At 40.9% G+C, this 22,212-nt stretch overlaps 1 protein-coding gene across 13 annotated transcripts in view; it reads right to left on the bottom strand.

Moving 5' to 3' along the window:
- Atxn2 (ataxin 2) overlaps positions 1-22,212 on the bottom strand; it is a 94,437-nt gene that overhangs the window by 43,479 nt on the left and 28,746 nt on the right. For all 13 annotated transcript variants that reach the window (XM_075980272.1, XM_075980263.1, XM_075980285.1 and 10 more), the window contains exons 2-6: positions 21,597-21,633; positions 19,104-19,163; positions 18,568-18,639; positions 17,864-18,014; positions 2,733-2,857 (exon numbers count right to left, since the gene is read on the bottom strand). In XM_075980272.1, coding sequence (XP_075836387.1) covers positions 2,733-2,857; positions 17,864-18,014; positions 18,568-18,639; positions 19,104-19,163; positions 21,597-21,633 — 445 coding nt within the window. The remainder of the gene's footprint in view (positions 1-2,732; positions 2,858-17,863; positions 18,015-18,567; positions 18,640-19,103; positions 19,164-21,596; positions 21,634-22,212) is intronic.

The raw sequence follows: 22,212 nt of genomic DNA on the forward strand, positions 1-22,212 counted from the left end.
GATCAAAGAATGGATAAGGAAAATGTGGTACATTTACACAATGGAGTACTACACAGCAGAAAAAAATAACAACAGCTTGAATTTTGCAGGAAAATGGATGGAGTTAGAAAACATCATTTTGAGTGAGGTAACCCAGACACAGAAAGACAATTATCACATGTACTCACCCATAGGTGGTTTTTAAACATAAAGCAAATAAAGCCAGCCTACAAACCACAATCCCAGGGAACTTAGACAATAATGTGGACACTAAGAGAGACTTACATGGGAAGTAGAAAGTAGAAAAAGACAAGATCTCCTGAGTAAATTGGAAACATGGGGACCTTGGGGGAGGGCTGAAGGGGGGAGGGGAGAAACAGGGAGGGGAGCAGGGAAAAATGTAGAGCTCTATAAAAATCTATAAAAAAATGTATTAAAAAAAAGAAAATCATCTTGTCAAGACTGGCAGAAGCCTAGCCCAGCTTCATGTCTCTACTGATAACTATGACATTTAATCAGAATAAATTCTTTGGTTAATCCTCAGAGCAAAAAAAAATAAAAATAAAAAAAATAGGGTAATAATAATAAAATAAAACATTTAACAACAAAAGAGATCTAGTACTCATGCAGAGGAATGAGGTTGGATTTGCAGCACCTGCATGGCAGCTCTCAACGCCCTACAATTCCAGCTTCAGGGAATCTGATGACCTCTTCTAGTCTTTATGTGTACATAAACTCATTTATACACACACACACACACACACACACAAAATATGTATTTTTTTAATTTAAATACAGTATTGCTACTCTGAAACTTGGTTTTTCTGTTAGTAAGTATATTAGGTATCTTTCCCATTTGAATACTAATTTTTGGTAGTAATGCATTTCTGTTAAGAAATTCATGATTTCATAATGGGTACCTACTAACAGAAATAACAAAAATAGCCTGAAACATAATTATTTGCATGTATTATAGATATATTAGGACCAAGGTAAATGTTTTCTTTTTAATTTATATATTTTCTTTCTCTTAAAAAGACAGGGTCTCACAGTGTAACCCAAGCAGGCCTTGAACTTACAGAATCCAACTGCCTCTGCCTCCTGGGTGTTGAGACTAAGGGTATGCACCACCACAATCATCTAAGTCAATTCTTAGTAGTAGTAGTGATAGAATAAACCACAGTTTAATATTTTTTAATTTTAAATTTTAATTTTTAATAAACAGTGTTACTCTCTCCACAAAACCTCAAGGAACTTATTATCCCCTTAACAGAGTAAAAAGTGTACCAGCTTCCCATCACAAAGGGCAGTGATACGCATTTGAGAACCATTATAGTAAGTTTAGGTGAATCTTGAAAGTTTGAAGATTAACCATGCTAGCCATCAGGGGCAGTTCTGTTCTATTAGCCAGCTGAGCTCTTAGAGAAGATACTATTTACTACATTAATATGCCTTAGATAGTAAATTCAGGTTCTCTGTTCACAATACAAGGTTCTTTGCTTACTTAACCTTATTAATTGCTCAGCTTAACATTAAATCTCTATTCTCTAATGTAGAGATGGCTCAGTGTTTATAAGTACTGACTGCTCTTCCAGAGGACCCAGGTTCAATCCCCAGCATCCACATGGAAACTCACGATTATATGTTAACTCCAATTCTAGGGGATCTGATACCCTCTTCTGGCCTCTAAGGCATATGTGCACAGATATACATGCAATACACCCATATACCTAAAATAAAATAAAATTGAAAAAGTTCTATGTTCTATCATAACGCCTAGATGACATGTCAGAAGAAAACCAAAAACAATTCAAGATGAACACACATTTCAGAAACAAGTTTCTGTAGAGAACAATACTAACTTAAGTTCAAGGAATTTAGGCAATGCTTTAATTTTAATGTAACATAATTGTTTATCTTTTGTGGTTGCTATTTTTCCACCCCAAGGCAGGACCTCACTGGCTAGCTCTGGCTAGCCTCAAACTTGCCATGTAGACAGACAAACTTGTCTGTCTCTACACCTCAGATTAAAGAAGGTAACAGCACAGCACAAGTAGCTGCTTTATTTTTTGCTTGTTTGTTTTTGTGAGTTCAGGCTACCCTCAAACTTTCTCTGTAGTGGAGGCTGATCCTAACCCTCCTAATCCTTCTACCTCTACCTCCTGAGAGCTGACACCAGAGATGCCACAACCAACCTAAAATTTTATCTTAATAATTTTCTTTTTCTCAGACAAAAAGGCCAACTTGACTTCATCTCTAGAAAAGCCAACACACAGTTAAACACTACCTGCCTTAGGCTGCCTATATTACAGAAATTCAAAAGAATACAGGCTGTCATCTCTTAACTTCTTCTAGTTTCCAGTAGTAAATTGCTTATCACTATTTTATCACAAACAAGTAATTTTATGAGTGCTGAGCTCTCAATTCAAGAAGAAATGCCTTTCAAAGCCGGGCAGTGGTGACACGTGCCTTTAATCCCAGCACTCAGGAGGCAGAGGCAGGTGGATCTCTGTGAGTGTGAGGTCAGCCTGGTCTACAGAGTGAGTTCCAGGACAGGCTCCAAAGCTACAGCAAAACACTGTCTTGAAAAACAAAAGACAAAACAAACAAACAAACAAACAAACAAACAAACAAGAAGACAAAAGAAATGCTTTTTTATTCTTATTTTTTGCTCTTCATGCGCTCCCTAGGACACAAACCTTTTGATAGTTGGGGTCTACCAAGCACGCTGGGCCATCACAGATGGAACTCACCACATCATTCTCCAGGGCTTCCAGCTCCTCACTGGCTGTGAGCTCCCCTGCATCCCAGGGCTCCAGGTCCCTCTCCTTGTGCTCGCCATTCACTTTGGCACTGACAGCAGAGTCGGTAAAAGCATCTGTAAAGATGACAACAGACAGGCAATACTAAGATAAAGACCAGTAATCATGAGAAAATGACTTTGGGCTATTTAAATAACTAACAATAATCCAGTCAACAACAGCACAGGTGACTAATGAAAGCTTTTCCTCTAATCACTCCACGTTGTGAAGCACAGAGTGCATTCAAGGTAGCAGTGGGCTCAAGTTCTCTTTCATGAAATAGATCCACAATTAAGACACATCTTTGACAGCAAATTGGGAGTGTGGTGGGCAGGGTGGAGGGTGGAATGGAAGAAGGGAGGAAGGAAAGGGAGCAGGGGAAAAATATATAGCTTAGGCCGGGCGATGGTGGCGCACGCCTTTAATCCCAGCACTCGGGAGGCAGAGGCAGGCGGATCTCTGTGAGTTCGAGACCAGCCTGGTCTACAAGAGCTAGTTCCAGGACAGGCTCCAAAGCCACAGAGAAACCCTGTCTCGAAAAACCAAAAAAAAAAAAAAAAAAAAAAAGAAAAAGAAAAATATATAGCTTACCAGGAGGTGGCGGACAGGCCTTTAATCCCAGTACTGGGGAGGCAGAGGCAGGCAGATCACTGTGAGTTTGAGACTAGCCTGGTCTACAAGAGCTAGTTCCAGGACAGGCTCCAAAGCTACAGAGAAACTTTGTCTCAATGCCCCTCCCCCAAAAAAAACATATTCTCAATAAAGACAATTTATAAAAAGACACGCTTTTGAAGTATTTAAAGCCAAATACTATTAGTTCCTTTTTGTTTCTGTGTTTTTTTGGTTTTGTTTTAGACAGTGTCTTACTGTGTAGTCCTAGATGGCCCAGGCTGTCCTTGAACTTGTAGCACTTTTCCATCTGAATCAATACAGTGCAGGGATGACAAGCAAGCGCCGTCATATGTGATTAGGCAGAATGGTTTTAACTTTGTAAGTTTAGGTCTCTATGCAGGGTCCATAGCAAACTTACCTTCTGATAATACATAAGGTAAGTTAAACCATTCTGAGTGACCCTTCCTTTTCCAATACAGTCCCCTCAAACCACCTTAAGAAGGGCAGATTCTGCAGTACTGCCTGTCTCCAGCAGGCTCACCACTCCTTCTTGTATCCCTGAGCCTGGCTTATAAGTTTGTGACACCACTGCTAAGGAAAAGAAATGCTCTTTCTACAGATAGAAGTTAAAAGAGCTAAACAGATCTCTGTGAGTTCGAGACCAGCCTGGTCTACAAGAGCTAGTGCCAGGACAGGCTCCAAAGCCACAGAGAAACCCTGTCTCGAAAAAACAAAAAAAAACAAAACAAAAAAAAAAAAAAAAAGAAAAGAGCTAAACAGCATTAGGACTGTTCTGCAGATAAAGGTGAACACTTAAATGTTCACACTCACACATCTAACACAGGAATGTTTCTGACCTGCTCCCCCAGAGACCACAAGCTCCCAAACTCTTTTTGCCCTGACCCTTATGACAAGTTGCTACAAAGAGCAGGACAAGAAAACAGCATTAAGGTTAGAGTAGCTCCACAAAGGAAGACTATTCCAGGCACTGCTCTGGCATAGTATCCCCAAGGGTCAAGGAAGTGCCAAAGTAAGACACTTGAGCAAGAAATTTTAGGGAGAGCACTGCAAGGCTAACTAGCCCTAACCTACTCTCTTCCCAAATGAGGGGTATAAACATGATGTGCACCACACACACTAGGCAAAAAGCTGCCTACCTCACCAGTAGATATCTCCGGTACTATTATAAGGGGCAAGAATGCATACAGGAGCCTTCAGAACAGCAGAAGACTGGGGCTGTACTCTGGATAAACCTTTTAGCAGAGAACAAGACATGGATCATCTTCAACACCCCATCTTCATCTAGAAGCCATAGATAGCCTTAAATAGCTAGTTTCATTACTTCCTGATAGCTCTATCAGCTGTTGACGAAGCTGGAAAGATAGCTCTGCATTGCAGAGAACCTGGCCTCAGTTACCAACACCCACAACCACTTGTAACTGCAGCTCCAGAAGATCTGAGACCCTCTTCTGGACTCTGAGGGCACTTGCCCTCAGGTGAATACAGTCACATACCCCAACCAAAATAATCTACTTGGCCGGGCGTAGTAATACAAGTCTTTAGTTCCAGCACTTGGAAGGCAGGGTTAGGTGAATCTCTCTAAGTCTGAGGTCAGCCTGGTCTACAAAGCGAGTTCCAGGACAGCCTAGAGAAAGTCTGTCTTAAAAAACCAAAACCAAAACTATAAAATAAAGAGAAAAACAACCAAAAAATTAATTTACTCAAGTATACTTTCAGGAAGAAGAGAGATTCCGACAACATAGCAAACAGGATCCTGAGATTCCTTTAACTAAAAGGCATTGAAAACGCAAAAGCAGACTACAGGTACTTAGAACATGTCATATTCATCTCTATGCAAAGCTGTAACATTGTTCATAAACAAAGTCCTTTTAACACTAATTTTTCAAAAGCACATGTTTAAATGTGCTTAGATACAAACTCACAGCTGGGAGCTGTGCCCCAACATTAGGAGACTGAGGTAAGAGGTTCACTGCTGTACAGTACATACATTAAGAACCTGCATGGAGGAGGGGGAAAAATGCCACAGGAAAGAGATAGAGAGAGAAAGAGACACAGAAAAGAAAAAAGGAGAAGAATACGTGATAAAAGTTAAAGTTTAGAAGACTGTCCCAGAGCCAGTCTTGGGGGGTGGGGGGGGAACCATGCTAAATATACAGCCTAGTATGGTGGCCTATACCTCTGAGATTACCCACCCTCAGCCTCATGAATATAGACAGATGTGTGCCACAGGTGGCTTAAATTGACCTTTCCTTGTTATGGGGAAGGTATGTGAAAACTTAAAACTTTAGAAGATTTAGGAATGAGGCCGGGTGGTGGTGGCACACACCTTTAATCCCAGCACTCGGGAGGCAGACGGATCTCTGTGAGTCTGAGGCCAGCCTGGTCTACAAGAGCTAGTTCCAGGGCAGGCTCCAAAGCTACAGAGAAACCCTGTCTCACAAAAAAAAAAGGGGGGGGGGGAATGAACCAAAAGCTCCACTCCAAGTACCACTGGGGAGGGGGGGGAAGGTCAGTCACAAAACTAACCCAAAGACTTTTAACTACTGTATGTGTGTCCCAATCCTGAGCAGCATCAGACAGAAGCCTACTCAGAAACAGCACAGGAGTGACCAGGCCTGTGGAGGTTCCCAGAACCAGACTCCCACTGCTATTCATGGATGCAGGTTGTACTAAGAGGGCACTTTTGCCTGGCCTGCTTCATGTTCACTACCGCATACTACAAAAAGAATGAGTGAGTATTCACACACTGTAACTTAGCAGTATGCTTTTATTTCAAGGCGAAAATGAGAGCAAGAAAGACACAAAAGACGACAAGGAATGACACTCTGTCATAAAGCAAGCAGTTTTCTAAAGCCAGTTTGAAGAAAGGCTTCAGCCTTAAGTACCAGACTTCAGGACAACATACTCTCATGATCTAAAGGGAAGCAAGAGCTGAGTGCTCTGTTCCACACTCTGAGCAACTGTCAGCATGGCAGAGTGAACGGTCCCACCTGTACAATCAATGTACAGTGTTTCTTTCATAGCAGTTTGAACTTTAAAATCATCACTACTGGTGCCCAGGAATCCCAGTCACATTCTAGTCACAGGCAGAACAAGTCCCTGCCACAATTGAAAGTCTATCCATTTTCTATTGTGGTTTATAGCAAGACCTAAGTGTTATAAAAGCAAAATGCAGTATCATAGTCAGTGACAGACACATGGTAGCTAGTTCTGTGGAAGTTAAGGCCACAGAAAGTAAATGGAAAGTTATTAGACAAGGAAAAAAGAGTTATTTCTGTGTCCCACCCACTGCCTTATAAACACACAACTTAAAAAGGCCTCCATACTAGAGGGAGGGAAGGTCTACACTTAACCCCCACTTCCATGTATTGCCCACAAACCAGCATCTGTGGGTTGGAACACTGATGCCACCTGGTGGTGGTTGGAAGGAAACCCTTTTCTTCTGCCCCATTTATATTCTGCTCCTCAAACTCAAGTAAACTTTTTATCTTGGAGAAAATGTTCAACTTCACCAGACATTTTGGCTCATGCAAGTAACTGAGTCAGCATGAAATACATTGTGAGTTTCGAGCTGCCTCAAAAAAAGAGGAGGAAATAAAACAAAACAGCAGTCAAACTTGTTCAAGAATTGTTTTTTTATTGTTTTCTTATTATAAAATTAAGACTTGGCACTAAATGGCTAAAGCAGAGATAGTCCTCTGAACTCATATTTGTCATGGACATAATAAATGTTTTAAAATTGTGAAACCTAAATGTTTTTACAGACCTGTTCAAACACTTACTGATGCTACTGGGGGCCATACTTATCTCTTGTATTTTAACATGTATTCATGCACTGTATATGAAAGCTACAATGCATATGTGGCAGTCAGAGAACAGATTGTGTAGACTCTCTCTTATCACAGCATGATTCCTGGGAACTGAGCTCTGGTCCTGCTTGGTGGCAGGCGTCTTTATCCCCTGAGCCAGACCTAAAGAATTTTTTCTGAAGGCATAGCCAGAATAGTAGTCAAGTAAAATTTTAGTATTATATTACAAGTAAATAAAAATTTAAATTTATAGAAACTACAAAATAGGGTAAGGTGCAATTAAATGGCAGAATGCTGGCCTTCATTTGCGTCCCAGCACCACAAAAATGAAAACTACAGGGCCAGTGAAAGGGCTCAGTAGGTTGAAGAGTTTTCTGTGCATGGCTGACAGCCCGAGTTCAACCTCCAGAAAACATGTAGCAGTGGGAGGAGAAACTCCAAGAAGTTGGCCCCTGACCTTCAACATGTGTGTACCACCGATTCACCCTCCATGAAATTAAGAAAAATCTAATCCTGCCCCTTTGCTGACCATCCCCTAGAAGTAGAGGAAGCTGTACTGCAAGCCCATCTTTATAGAATTTACTGCATCAAGTTCTATGTAGAATCAAAATAGGTTATTTTGTTCTCACAACAGGAGCTCATTCTGTACAGCCCAGAACAAGTTAGAACTCAGTATGTGACCTAAACTAAGCTAGAATATGGTAATCCTCCTGCCTCGGCATGCCTAATGCTGATAGTATGAGCATGCGCCACCATGACAGGTCAATGAGAAACAAGCTCTAAGAAGCAGAGGTCTGCACCTGAAGGAGAAACAGCTAAACACGACAGAGACTGGGGCAGAAGGCATGCCTGTTATGCACAAGGTCCAGGTTTCAAACCCCTGCATCACAAATACACAAATGACCCTACTTTCTTGTTTTAAAATACTGAAGCACACTGGGCACAGTGGAACAATGCCTGCAATCCCCAGGATACAGTGGGTGAGGACAGGAGGAACAGAAATTAAAAGTCATGCTCAGATACATAAAAATCCCCAAGCCAGCCTGTTAAGACCTTTCCCCCCAAAAAGCAAATACATACAAATGGAGAGATGCCCGAAGCAGTTAACAGTACATATTGCTCTTCCAGAGGACCCAAATTCAATTCCCAACACCAATATTGGATGGTTCACAACTACCTGTTAACTCCAGCTACAGGGGATCTCACATCTACGGCCTACGTGGGTATCCATGCTCAAGTGCACACACCAGACACACATATATATGTAATTAAAAATAAAGCAGGATGGTAGTGGTGCATGCCTTTGACCCTAGCATTCTGGAGACAGTGACAGGGGAATCTCTGTGAGTTTGAGGCTAGCCTGGTCTACAGAGCAAGTTCCAGGACAGCCAAGGTTACACAGAGAAACCCTGTCTCAAACACCAAAATAATAGTAAATTAATTAAATATGTCTTAAAAATAAAAGAGACAAATAAAAAAACAAGAAAAGAAATGTAGGAGGGCAGAAGAAGAGAAGAACAGGCCTGTGAAGACTAAAACGGCTGTGGTCTGAGCTGATAGCCCTGCATCAACTGCTACACAAGATGAGGAGTAATGTTCTGAGTAAAGAAAGAATTACATGCGTTGAGCTCACTTTCCAAATCTAACACTTTGGTGTTTGTTTTTAGTGTATTAAGAGGCAGGAGAGATGGCTTAGCAATTAAGATCACTGGCTGTTCTTGCAGAGATATGGGCTTGATTCCCAGTATTCTTACAACCTTCTATAACTCTGGTTCTAGGGGATCTACCCTCTTCTGGCCTCTACAGGTAATAGTCACGTACATGGTGAACATACAGACATACAGGCAAACACATGTCCACATAAAATAAAAAAATAAGTAAGGTCTATTCAAATGATTAGAAATTATCTGCTACCACAAAAACATACTTGAATGTCATGCTACAGAAAAAATGCATTTTTAAATTTCTTGTATTTTACAGAACTGAATGATAAATAAAATGGTAATATTTGTCTGCAATAAATCCTTATGAAAATAAATAACCACTTTGGTTTGGTTCTGAGCTTTAAGACATCACTTAAGAGGAATGAATATTTGTCTCTAAGGCATTAAGGCCCTAAAGAGGGCCACAACTAATCCATTTCTATATATAAAATTTCTAAACTCCAGAAAACTATTAAGGCACAGGAAAACTGGCTCTGCCCCTAGCAGACCACTGCTTCTCCAAGCATCTCTTCTGGTGCCCCAGGAGACAAGAGAAAGAGCTGTTAAGGGCTTCAAGTAACCCCCATTCTCCTCAGCACACAGAAACTACGTTCACTACAATCCAACAGAGACTGATCTCACTGAAGTAGGAGCAAACTGCTCTAATAATAAAATGTCCGCTGAAGAGCTACTAGTGCAAGCATTCAAACAGACCAGTGAGAGCAAGAAAGCTCAGGAGTGTAAATGGAAGATTTGAGTTTGATCTTGAAAGTATGTCTATCATTCTAAGGCATGCATGGGCTTTTTGTAGAAAGCAAACCCAAGGAGAAGACAGATCAGATAAACTGAAGGCCATCAGTGCTGCAGGGTAACAGGAGTGAAGGTTTACAAGAAGTCCCTCTGTGAAGGACCTCAAAGAACACAGTATGGAATCTTTGCCAGGCATCGTAGCCAGATCTATAATCTAAACTCAGAAAATGGAAGTTCACCTCATGTTTGAGCCTAGTTTGGCTACAGAGTAAGTAAGTTCTTTCTTTTTTTAAAAAGAAAGAAGATTTATTTATTAATTATGTATACAGGGTTCTTCCTGCGTGTATCCCTGCAAGCCAGCAGAGGACCCTAGATCTTATTACAAATGGTTGTGAACAACTATATGGTTGCTGGGAATTAAACTCAGGAAGATCAATTAGTGCTCTTAACCTCTGAGCCATCTCTCCAGCCCCTACAGAGTGAGCTCTAATCATAAAAATGAGCCAATTAACTAAAAGTTGTGATGATGTCTGCTGAGCAGTGGTAGTACAAGTCTTTAGTCCCAGCTCTCTCGGGAGGCAGAAGCAGGTGGATCTCTGTGAGTTCAAGGCCAGCCTGGTCTACAGTGAGTTCCAGAACAGCCAAAGCTATGCAGAGAAACTCTATCTTGAAAAACCAAAATAAATAATTTGGATTGGTATGTATAATGAAAAAAAGATTGTTTTCTTTTTTAAAAATAAATAATAAAAAAAAAACAAAAAATGCACATACCACATAAATCATTAAAAAAAAAAAAACACCACAGGTTCAATTTCCAGCACCCACATGGCAGCTTACAACTGTCTGTGAGTCCAGTTCCAGAAGAATTTAACACAAATGCACTTAAAATACAGTTGTTTAAATTAAAAAAAAAAAAAAAGGATGACCAAGATGGTGGTTCACACTTAACAAGCTGAGTTCAATACCCAGAGCCCACAATGAGGAGGAACCAACTCCAAAAAGTTGCCCTCTTAACTCTACAGAGGGGAGAAGTGGGCTTAGTCACTCCTTCCACAAAGCCAGAGAAAAGAGAATCTAATTTGTAGGTAGAGTAAGTGGTAGCTGTAGTTACTCCAAAGCTGCTTGCTCACAGATTCAACACAATGCCCATCAAAATCCCAGAAAAATCTTCAAAAATCTTGAAAGAACTGTACTCAACTTCAAATGGAAAAGCCCAGGATAGCCAAAACAATCCTGTACAATAAAGGAACTTCTGGAGGGAGCTGGAGAGATGGCTCAGCAGTTAAGGGCGTTGCCTGCTCTTCCCAGGTTCCTGAGTTCAGTTCCCAGCAACCACGGCCATCTGTGATGAGTTCTGGTGCCCTCTTCTGGCCTTCAGGCATACACACGAACAGAATATTGTATACATAATCAATAAATAAAAAATCTTTAAAAAAAAAAAGGAACTTCCGGAGGCATCACAATCCCTGACTTCAAACTCTACTACAGAGCTACAGTACTGAAAACAGCTTAGTACTGGCATAAGAACAGACAGGAGGACCAATAGAACCAAATAGAAGACCCGGCTATCAATCCACACATCTTCAAACACCTGATCGTTGATAAAGAAGCAAAAAATATCAAATGGAAAAAAAGCTTATTTAACAAGTGGTACTGGCATAACTGGATATCAACATGTAGAAGAATGAAAATAGACCCATATCTATCACCATGCATAAAACTCAAGTCCAAATGGATCAAAGACCTCAATATAAAGCCAGCCACACTGAACCTTATAGAAGAGAAAATGGGAAGTACACTTGAACACATTGGCACAGGGAACCACTTCCTAAATAGAACCCCAGCAGCACAGACACTGAGAGAAATCATTAATAAATGGGACCTCCTGAAACTGAGAAGCTTCTGTAAAGCAAAAAACACGGTCAACAAAACGAAAGCCTATGATGGGAAAAGATCTTCACTACACTATGATGGAGGAAGGTCATTGGTTAAATAAAGAAACTTCCTCCATATCTATCACCATGCACAAAACTCAAGTCCAAATGGATTAAAGACCTCAATATCAGTCTGAACACACTGAACCTGATAGAAGAGAAATTGGGAGGTACCCTACAACAGATGGGCACAGGCGATCGCTTCCTAGGTATAACCCCAGCAGCACAGACATTAAGGGCCTCATTGAATAAATGGGACCTCCTGAGACTGAGAAGCTTCTGTAAAGCAAAGGACACTGTCGCTAAGACAAAAAGGCAACCCACTGACTGGGAGATCTTCACCAACCCCGCAACTGACAAAGGTCTGATCTCCAAAATATATAAAGAACTCAAGAAACTAGACCGTAAAAGGCTAATCAACCCAATTATAAAATGGGGCATTGAGCTGAACAGAGAATTCTCAACAGAAGAACTTCAAATGGCCAAAAGACACTTAAGGTCATGCTCAACTTCCTTAGCGATCAGGGAAATGCAAATCAAGACAACTTTAAGATACCATCTTACACCTGTCAGAATGGCTAAAATAAAAAACACCAATGATAGCCTTTGCTGGAGAGGTTGTGGAGAAAGGGGTACACTCATCGATTGCTGGTGGGAATGCAAACTTGTGCAACCACTTTGGAAAGCAGTATGGCGGTTTCTCAGGAAATTCGGGATCAACTTACCCCTGGACCCAGCAATACCACTCTTGGGAATATACCCAAGAGAGGCCTTATCATACAACAACAAAAGTATATGCTCTACGATGTTCATAGCAGCATTGTTTGTGATAGCCAGAACCTGGAAACAACCTAGATGCCCCTCAATGGAAGAATGGATGAAGAAAGTATGGAATTTATACATATATTAGAGTACTACTCAGCAATAAAAAACAAGGACTTCTTGAATTTTGCATGCAAATGGATGGAAATAGAAAACACTATCTTGAGTGAGGTAAGCCAGACCCAAAAAGAGGAACATGGGATGTACTCACTCATATTTGGTTTCTAGCCATAAACCAAGGACATTGAGCCTATAATTAGTGATCCTAGAGAAGCTAAATAAGGAGAACCCAAAGAAAAACATATAGGCATCCTCCTGAATATTAACCTTTAGCAAGCGATGAAAGGAGACAGAGACAGAGACCCACATTGGAGCTCAGGACTGAAATCTCAAGGTCCAAATAAGGAGCAGAAGAAGAGAGAGCACGAGCAAGGAACTCAGGACCATGAGGGGTGCACCCACACACTGAGACAATGGGGATGTTCTACTGGGAACTCACCAAGGCCAGCTGGCCTGGGTCTGGAAAAGCCTGGGATAAAACCGGACTCTCTGAACATAGCGGACAATGAGGACTACTGACAACTCAAGAACAATGGCAATGGGTTTCTGATCCTACTGCACGCACTGGCTTTGTGGGAGCCTAGGCAGTTTGGATGCTCAACTTACTAGACCTGGATGGAGGTGGGGGTTCCTTGGACTTCGCACAGGACAGGGAACCCTGATTGCTTTTCGGGCTGGGGGGGGGGGACTTAATTGGGGGAGGGGAAGGGAAATGGGAGGCGGTGGCGGGGAAGAGACAGAAATCTTTAATAAATAAATAAATTTAAAAAAAAAAAAAAGAAACTGCCTTGGCCCTGATGGGACAGAAAATTAGGTAGGCGGAGTAAACAGAACAGAATGCTGGGAGGAAGAGGAAGTGAGGCAGAGGCACACTCCTCTCCAGGGCAGACGCGATGCAGCCAGCCGCCAGGTCAGACATGCTGAATCTTTCCCGGTAAGACTGGTGCTACACAGATTACTAAATATGGGTTAGGCAAGATTGTGAGAATTAGCCATTAAGAGGCTAGAACTAATGGGCCAAGCAGTGTTTAAAAGAATACAGTTTGTGTGTTGTTATTTTGGGGCATAAGCTAGCCAGGTGGCCCGCAGCTCCTACAACAACACTACATCAGACAGAGGTCTGATCTCCAAAATATACAAAAACTCAAGAAATTGGACACCAAAAGAACAAATAATCAAAAAAAAAAATAAAGGAGTACAGACCTAAACAGAGAACTCTCAACAGAGGAATCTAAAATGGCTGAAAGACACTTAAGGAAATGTTCAACATCCTTAGTCATCAGAGAAATGCAAATCAAAACAACTCTGAGATTCCATCTTACACCTGTAAGAATGGCCAAGATCAAACACACTGATGACAACTTATGCTGGAGAGGTTGTGGGGAAAAGGGAACACTTCTGCATTGCTGGTGGGAATGCAAGCTGGTACAACCCCTTTGGATGTCAGTGTGGGAATTTCTCAGAAAATTAGAAAACAACCTTCCTCAAGACCCAATAATACCACTTTTGGGTATATATCCAAAGGATGTTCAATCATGCAACAAGGACATGTGCTCAACCATGTTCACAGCAGCTTTGTTTGTCATAGCCAGAACCTGGAAACAACCTAAATGCCTCTTGATCAAAGAATGGATAAGGAAAATGTGGTACATTTACACAATGGAGTTCTACACAGCAGAAAAAATAACAACAGCTTGAATTTTGCAAGAAAATGGATGGAGCTAGAAAACATCATTTTGAGTGAGATAACCCAGACACGGAAAGACAATTATCACATGTACTCACTCATAGGTGGTTTTTAAACATAAAGCAAAGAAAGCCAGCCTACAAACCACAATCCCAGAGAACTTAGACAACAATGTGGACAATAAGAGAGACTTACATAGATCTAATCTACATGGAAAGTAGAAAGTAGAAAAAGACAAGATCTCTGAGTAAATTGGGAGCATGGGAACCTTTGGGGAGGGTTGAAGGGGAAAGGCAGGAAGGGGAACAGAGAAAAATGGAGAGCTCAATAAATATCAATTAAAAAAAAAAAGCCACTTCTTCATTACCTCTTACTGAATGTGGTGGTTCATAAGCACAAGTGACTTTTTTTTGTCTGCTTCTAATGGGAGTGGTCAGCAATCAGAAACTGAATGAGATGAGACATATAATACTAGCGTAAGCATCAGGGCTGAACATGACATTAGATATAAACAATGTTCTGCTACTGTACCAAAACCAGAATCACATGTAGCTCTTTTAAAACATCAGTTCTGAAAAACTCCACTGCAGAAGGAAAAATGATTTAGGCTAAGTGTCAGCAAGCTTTCCTGTGAAAGGCCAGAGAAGGTAGATATCTGTGCAAAGCCTGCCTCCTGGTAAGACTAACCTTTAGCTAACAGGACAGCAGCTGCCGCCAACACATGAATGAAGACACACAACACCGTTACAATCAAAATCTGTGCACTGCTGTCCATCTGTGACCCATCACCCTAACAGATCACAACTAACAAAGGCACAGAAAAGTAAAGCAACAGCACGAAAGACAAGCAAGCCACATAACCCTAAAACACAGGGAGGTCATCAAAACAAAGAACACAATACAAACGTAAGATCACTAGAGACTGGCGGACAGGCAGTGGCAGCTGATGGTTAGCCTGTATGACGACCTCAGTGGAGTTGGGGGTGGGGTGTGGGTACAATACGAAGATCAGGAAAACAAAAATGAGAAATGTAGATCAGACGGGGACACTGGAAAGAGTAGAGAAAGAAACAGAAGTCCAATTCCAAGTCAAACAGCAACAAAAGAATGAACAAGGAACAAAAACAAATGGCAAAAAGAGGAAAAAGCGAAGGGAGGGGCAGGCACAGTTGGTAAAATGCTTGCAGAGCAAGCAAAAGACCTAAGCTCAAATGTGAGCACTGAGGTCTCATATGAGAGGCGTGTTGACACAGTTTCCATCTGCTGCCTGTGGATCAAAATGTAGAACTCCCAGCTCCTTCTCCAGTACTATGTCTGCCTATATGCCACCATGTACGGCCATGATAATGGACTAAACCTCTGAATTGTAAACCACCACAATTAAATGTTTTCCTCTTCAAAAGTTTCCACGGTCATAGTGTTTCTTTCTTTTCTTTTTTCAAGACAGGGCTTCTCTGTTGCTTTGGGGCCTATCCCGGACCTAGATCTTGTATATCAGGCTGGTCTCGAACTCCCAGAGATTCACCTGCCTCTCCCTCCCGAGTGCTGGGATTAAAGGTGTGTGTTTCTTCACAGCAATATAAACCCTAACTAAGAACACTCCATGATTTTAAAAGGTTGAGATAAAAAGATCAAGCCCAGGCCAGGCAGTGGTGGCGCATGCCTTTAATCCCAGCACTCGGGCATGAAACTTTATCAGGGGAAGAGGCAGGTAAATCTCTGGGAGTTCATGACCAGCCTGGTCTACATAGTGAGTTCCAGGACAGCCAGGGCTACACGGCTACACAGTGAGACTCTGTGGGGATGGGGGGGGAGGGGGGGATGACAACTAAGCAAACAACAAAACAAACATCAGAACTTCAGAGTTAGGATGGGGCTCAGTAGTAGGGTTTGCCTACCAAATGTAAGGCCATAGGGCCTGGTTGAGTATAGCAATGATTACATGTTCACCTTGCATCCAGTGTCCTATACTTAGTTCACAGCACTTCCCAAATAAGCATATTGCAAACACAATAGAACAACTAGTGACTGCTGTTTCTGTTACAGCCAACACTCCTCTCAGAGTGCTGTGTTTTGATTTTCCCCTTTGTCTTTTGACCAAGGTTAGTTTTCAAATTTAAAAACATTAAATTTTTCAAAAGTATAAATACAAATTATTTGGTATTCCAAAGTATAAGTAAAACTGACCCTAAAAGCAGCAACAAAGAAAGCATTTGTCTCCTTCATGGGTAACTGAAGGCGCTTTGAAGATTACAAATCATAGTCCCTATCGCTGCTGGCTTCCGCAACAGGAAAGATGACGAGTAAAGGGAGAACTGTGTTGAGAAAGGCTGTAACTTCCTGTGTCAAGTATTAGAAACAGCTGTTAGCACCAACTGAAGCATAAAAATCAAATTATAGCCGGGCGGTGGTGGCGCACGCCTTTAATCCCAGCACTCAGGAGGCAGAGGCAGGCGGATATCTGTGAGTTCGAGGCCAGCCTGGTCTAGAAGAGCTAGTTCCAGGACAGGCTCCAAAGCCACAGAGAAACCCTGTCTCGAAAAACCAAAAAAAAAAAAAAAAAATCAAATTATAGTTAATAACAATCTACCATTCAAGAATTTTTGAATTGGGGGCTGGAGAGATGGCTCAGAGGTTAAGAGCACTGGCTGCTCTTCCAGAGGTCCTGAGTTCAATTCCCGGCAACCACACAGTGGCTCACAACCATTTGTAATGAGATCTGGTGCCCTCTTCTGGCCTGCAGGAATACATGCAGACAGAACATTGTATACATAATAAAAAAATAAATCTTTTTTTAAAAAAAGAAATTTTGAATTGCAAAGATCCTAAGTGCCTACCAACAAAAAGGGCCAGCTGGGAGGTGGTGGCGCACACCATTAATTCCAGCACTCAGGAGGCAGAAGCAGACAGATCTCTGTGAGTTCAAGGCCAGCAAGTTAGCAGGTTATAGAACAGCCAGGACTATTTCACAGAGAAACCCCATTGAAAAGAAAAGAACCACAAACAAACAAAACAAAAACACAAAATGAAGGGCCAGTTCCCACATGCCCCTCTTCAAAAAACACTTGCCACAATCTATCACCTTCTTCTGATCTCTGAGAGACCAGGTATGTACATGGTATACATAAATACATTCAAGCAAAACAGCCACTAAATAAATCTAAAAACTAAAAAATGTATACTACAATTACTTATGCTTCTAAAAGCACCAATTTATTTTCTTTTTAAATTTTAAATATTTTCCAACAAAATGCATTAAAACTCTCATTTTCTGAATTAAAAAAAGTCCTAGCACTCAGGAGGAAGAGGCAAGCAGATCTCTTGAGTTTACCAGTCAGATTTACAGAGCAAATTCCAGGATAGCTAGGGCTACAAAGAGGAAGAAAAGAAAGAAAGAAAGAAAGAAAGAAAGAAAGAAAGAAAGAAAGAAAGAAAGAAAGAAAGAAAGAAAGAAAGATCAATTATGTTACCCTATTTAAAAAAGATCATCTCATTCCCTGGCCTGAAGGCAAAGACCTACAACCTCAGCACCAGGAAAGCAAAAGTAGGAGGAACAAGAGGACAAGGTCGGTCTGAACCACAAAGCAAGATCCTGTCTCAAGGGAGGGAAAAGCAAGTCTGTGTAATTGCTGGAGTGAGTCTATTACATCAGGAGGGCTAGGGTGACTTGGAAACAAAAGCCTACCTCTTCGTGCGTAATTGGAGTCTGTATCTTTAAATTGTACTACAACGAAGTCTGAGCATTTGAACAAAATACTCTCCATTATTTCTTCACGTTTTGGCCCCGAACTGGATTCTGTACTTTTCTCATGTGCAGCATCAAGTACCAAATCACACTAAATAAAAAAATTAATAAACATTAAAAACATTATTAAATAATATTTACTGGGATATTTAACTCATCAAAGCAAAAGTAAACATCGTGAGAAAACCTGACCATCATGTCCTGTTTAGAAATGTAATCTGTCTTTTTTTTTGGTTTTTCGATACAGGGTTTCTCTGTAGCTTTGGTGCCCTTCCCGGAACTAGCTCTTGTCATGCACCCAAATTCTAGAAATCCTCAGACCTAAAAGCTATTCTTGTTACAGTGTATCTGAAGTACACTAATGTTAACAGAGAGAAGTAACTCAGCACACACCTCTGGTAGCTGACAAAGCTGAAAATGGTTGCATATCATCAACACATACAGTATTTTCAGATATACAAATCAGTTATTAAATAATAAGAATTTGTTACGAGAGAGAAAAATTCAAGTGGTTTTTAAAACTGGATAGATTGGGTGGTGAGCAGGAAAACACTCATGAGCTCAACTGTCAGATAGATCCACAGCAAGCTCAGACCTACTGAAGTGGCATGACCATACATAGATGACCAAATAGTAAAAATTACCTTAGGACTGTATGTTTTAAAAACTCCTTCATATACACCTCCATTTTTCACTTGTACTTCACATTTCGATCCCTAGAAAACACAATTTTTTTTTAAATAGTGTGCTACCTCACTATCAGAGAGAAGTGTTTTCATTTCACTTTATATTAAGACCTCATTCAGTATTGGATATTGACAAGCAATGATAAAGTTTCAACACATTAACATTACACTAAATTCTCTACATGGTATAGAACTGGCAACTCCAAAATATGAACTGAATACTAAAGCTATATATTTTTCTGTCCACACTTCCATCAGATAACAAAATATTATTCAAAAGAGAATCAGCTATAATCACTATCATACATACAGCAGGGTTAGCAAGAATATTTTTACTGAGTTATAATAAATTGAAAATTATTCTAATGTATTTTTAAAATCATCTTCATTAAGTATGACCTAAAAATATTAGGCTGAGACTCGCTCTCTACATTTTAACTCTATGAAATATTCCACCCCAAAGGAATTTATCCCCAATAATATGGTTAACTTACAACCACTGATGTAAGTATATGAACCATCCTCACGTTTGCATAAATTCCATCAAAAGAAATCTGGAAAGTTTGAAAAATAAACACGATTACCAGTCTGTATTGTAAAGCTATCACTTTTCTAGCTGTAAGATGTGTGGACTATAATAAATTAAGGAAGAATTGGTTACAATCATATTTTATTTCCTTAGAGAACAGAAAGGTAAAAGTTTTAAACAATGAAATCAAACAACTATTCTAACTAGTAATTAATATGACATAAAACAAACAAAAACAGCAGACGTACACCTCCAAGTATAAGAAAATAAAAACCTCTGGAGAAGACAAAACCAGTAGGGGACAGAATTTGCACAGCTGCCAGGGAAGGGAAATGTCATGCTGTCTTGAGTGCAGTACTGGCTGCAGAATTATAAACTTTAAAAACTCTAGTCACATCTAGGCATGCTTGAGCACACCTTTAATCCGAGCATTCTGGTGGCAGAGGCAGGTGGATCTTTGTGAATTTTAGGCAATCCTGGTCTATACAGTGAATTTCCAGGCTAGCCAGCCTCTATATTAAGACCTTGTCTCAAAAATACACACACAAGGGGCTGGAGCGATGGCTCAGAGGTTAGGAGCACTGGCTGCTCTTCCAGAAGTCCTGAGTTCAATTCCCAGCAACCACATGGTGGTTCACAACCATCTATATTGGGATCTGGTGCCCTCTTCTGACAGAACACTGCATACTTAATAAATAAAATCTTTAAAAAAAAGGGGGGGGGCAACATTTTAAAAAAGTACACAAATAAAAAAACGCAGAGAGGGACTTGTGAGACGGTTCAGTAGGTAAAGACACAATGAGTCTGACGTCCTAAATTCAATCCCCACAAAGTGGCCCTCCGACTACCACACCTGCATCAAGGTTTACCCACTGTCCCCAGACTAAAAAAATATACACTACAAAAGAGTCAACTTTCAGCTAGACTAGAGAGTAGCTGGATGGAAGAGTGCTTGTCTAGCACATTAAAGAGCCTACGCTCCAATTCCAGCACCAAGGGCAACTAGGTAGTGAGGAAAGACCTCACAATCTACGTCCTGAAAGGGGTGCAGTACATCTTAATAAAGTAGGAGTGCTTCTCTCAGCATGTTTGAATCAAGGCAACAGAACTATTCCTGACAGAAACTACACAATGGTGTGTTCTCCTGACTCTCAGGAAGACAATCTAACCAATAAAGATCATATTTGAAAACTCAGTGGTAGCCGGGCAGTGGTGGCGCACGCCTTTAATCCCAGCACTTGGGAGGCAGAGGCAGGTGAATCTCTGTGAGTTCGAGACCAGCCTGGTCTACAAGAGCTAGTTCCAGGACAGGCTCTAAAGCTACAGAGAAACCCTGTCTCGAAAAACCAAAAAGCCAAAACAAAAAAACAAAAACAAAAAGAATCTCAGCGGTGCTGGATATGGTCATACACACCTTTAATTCTAGGAATTGGGAGTCAGAGACAGGTGGATCTCTGTGAGTTCGAGGCCAGCCTAGTCTAGTGAGTTCCAGGTCAGACAGGACTGTTACACAGAAAAAGCCTATCCCACCTCCACCCCCTCAAAAGCCGGTAGTAGTGGCACACACCTTTAATCCCAGCATTTGGGAGACAGAGGCAGGCACATCTCAGCGAGTTGGAGGCCAGCTTGGTCTACAAAGAGAGTTGCAGGTCAGAGAAACCTGTCTTGAAAAAAAAAAAAAGGTGGGGGGAGGGGGAATAAAGGAAACAAAACCCTTAAGTGGCCACCAGATCGCTGTGCGTTTAAAACTAGCCTGGTTAGCTGGGCGGCGGTGGTTGTACACGCCTTTAGTCCCCGCACTCGGGAGGCAGAGGCAGGCAGATCTCTGTGAGTTCGAGGCCAGCCTGGTCTACAGTGAGTTCCAGGTCAGACAGGACTGTTACACAGAAAAACCCTAGTTACAAGAGCTAATTCCAGGACAGGAACCAAAGCTACAGAGAAAACCTTGTCTCAAAAAACAAACAAAAACCAAAAAAAAACTAGCCTGGTCTATATAAGTTCCAGACCAGCCAAGGCTACATAGTAGATCCTGTCTCAAGAAACACCAACCAGTGGCAGTTTCTCATATGGAACTTTATGGTCTTTGTGTTCATTTTAACTTCACTGATAAAGTTGGAAAATGTTAGATCAGAAGGTGTTTCCCAAGTGAGAAAAATGAAAGGAGTTTAAACAGACAGCACATTAATTCAAACAAAAAGCCCAAAGAACCTTACAAACTCTGGTCCAAAACATCAGAACACTTAACTTGGTATCAGTATTATACACAATACAAACACTATTAACAGAAAATTGTACATTTCATAGTGTCCTCACTGAAAAGCAATATAGAATCAATAACTCTGTATTAAACTGGTACGTCTGTAGCAAAATTCAAGAGATTTTATTCTTAGCTTTATTATTGGAGCTATGGTTAGAAATCATACTTTATGTTTTTATAAATAACATGGAATTTACTCACCGTAGGCTGAGGCAGTCCTTTGCTACTGTTCCGACCTCTGTAAAGATTAAATATGTTTTTATTAAATTCAAAAGACTACAAATTTTTAAATTTAAACTATAATCTTATAATTTAAACTATAATTCTACACAAATACAGGCCAAGCTGTCTGTGAAAGGAGCCATCTAACCCTCGGTGACAGGAAATCTAAGTTGTGCTACCTACCAGGCCAGGGAGAAATCACCACAGACAGGGAAGAAAGACAAGACTGGTGTTTTATCAAAACAAATGGATGAATTAGAATAGTGGTGCTCAGCTGGAGAGATGGCTCAGTGGTTAAGAGCACTGACTGCTCTGCCAGAGGTCCAGAGTACAATTCCCAGTAGCTACATGGTGGCTCACAACCATCTGTAATGAGATTTGGCGCCCTCTTCTGGCCTACAGGCATACATGCAGACAGAATACTGTATACATAATAAGTAAATATCTTTAAGAAAAAAGAAGATCCATTTTGTGCTGGGTGGTGGCGGCGCACGCTTTTAATCCCAGGACTCAGGAGGCAGAGGCAGGAGGATCTCTGTGAGTTCGAGGCCAGCCTGGTCTACAAGAGCTAGTTCCAGGACAGGCTCCAAAACTA

This window comes from Microtus pennsylvanicus, chromosome 1, assembly GCF_037038515.1.
Source record: "Microtus pennsylvanicus isolate mMicPen1 chromosome 1, mMicPen1.hap1, whole genome shotgun sequence".
Lineage (NCBI taxonomy): Eukaryota > Metazoa > Chordata > Mammalia > Rodentia > Cricetidae > Microtus > Microtus pennsylvanicus.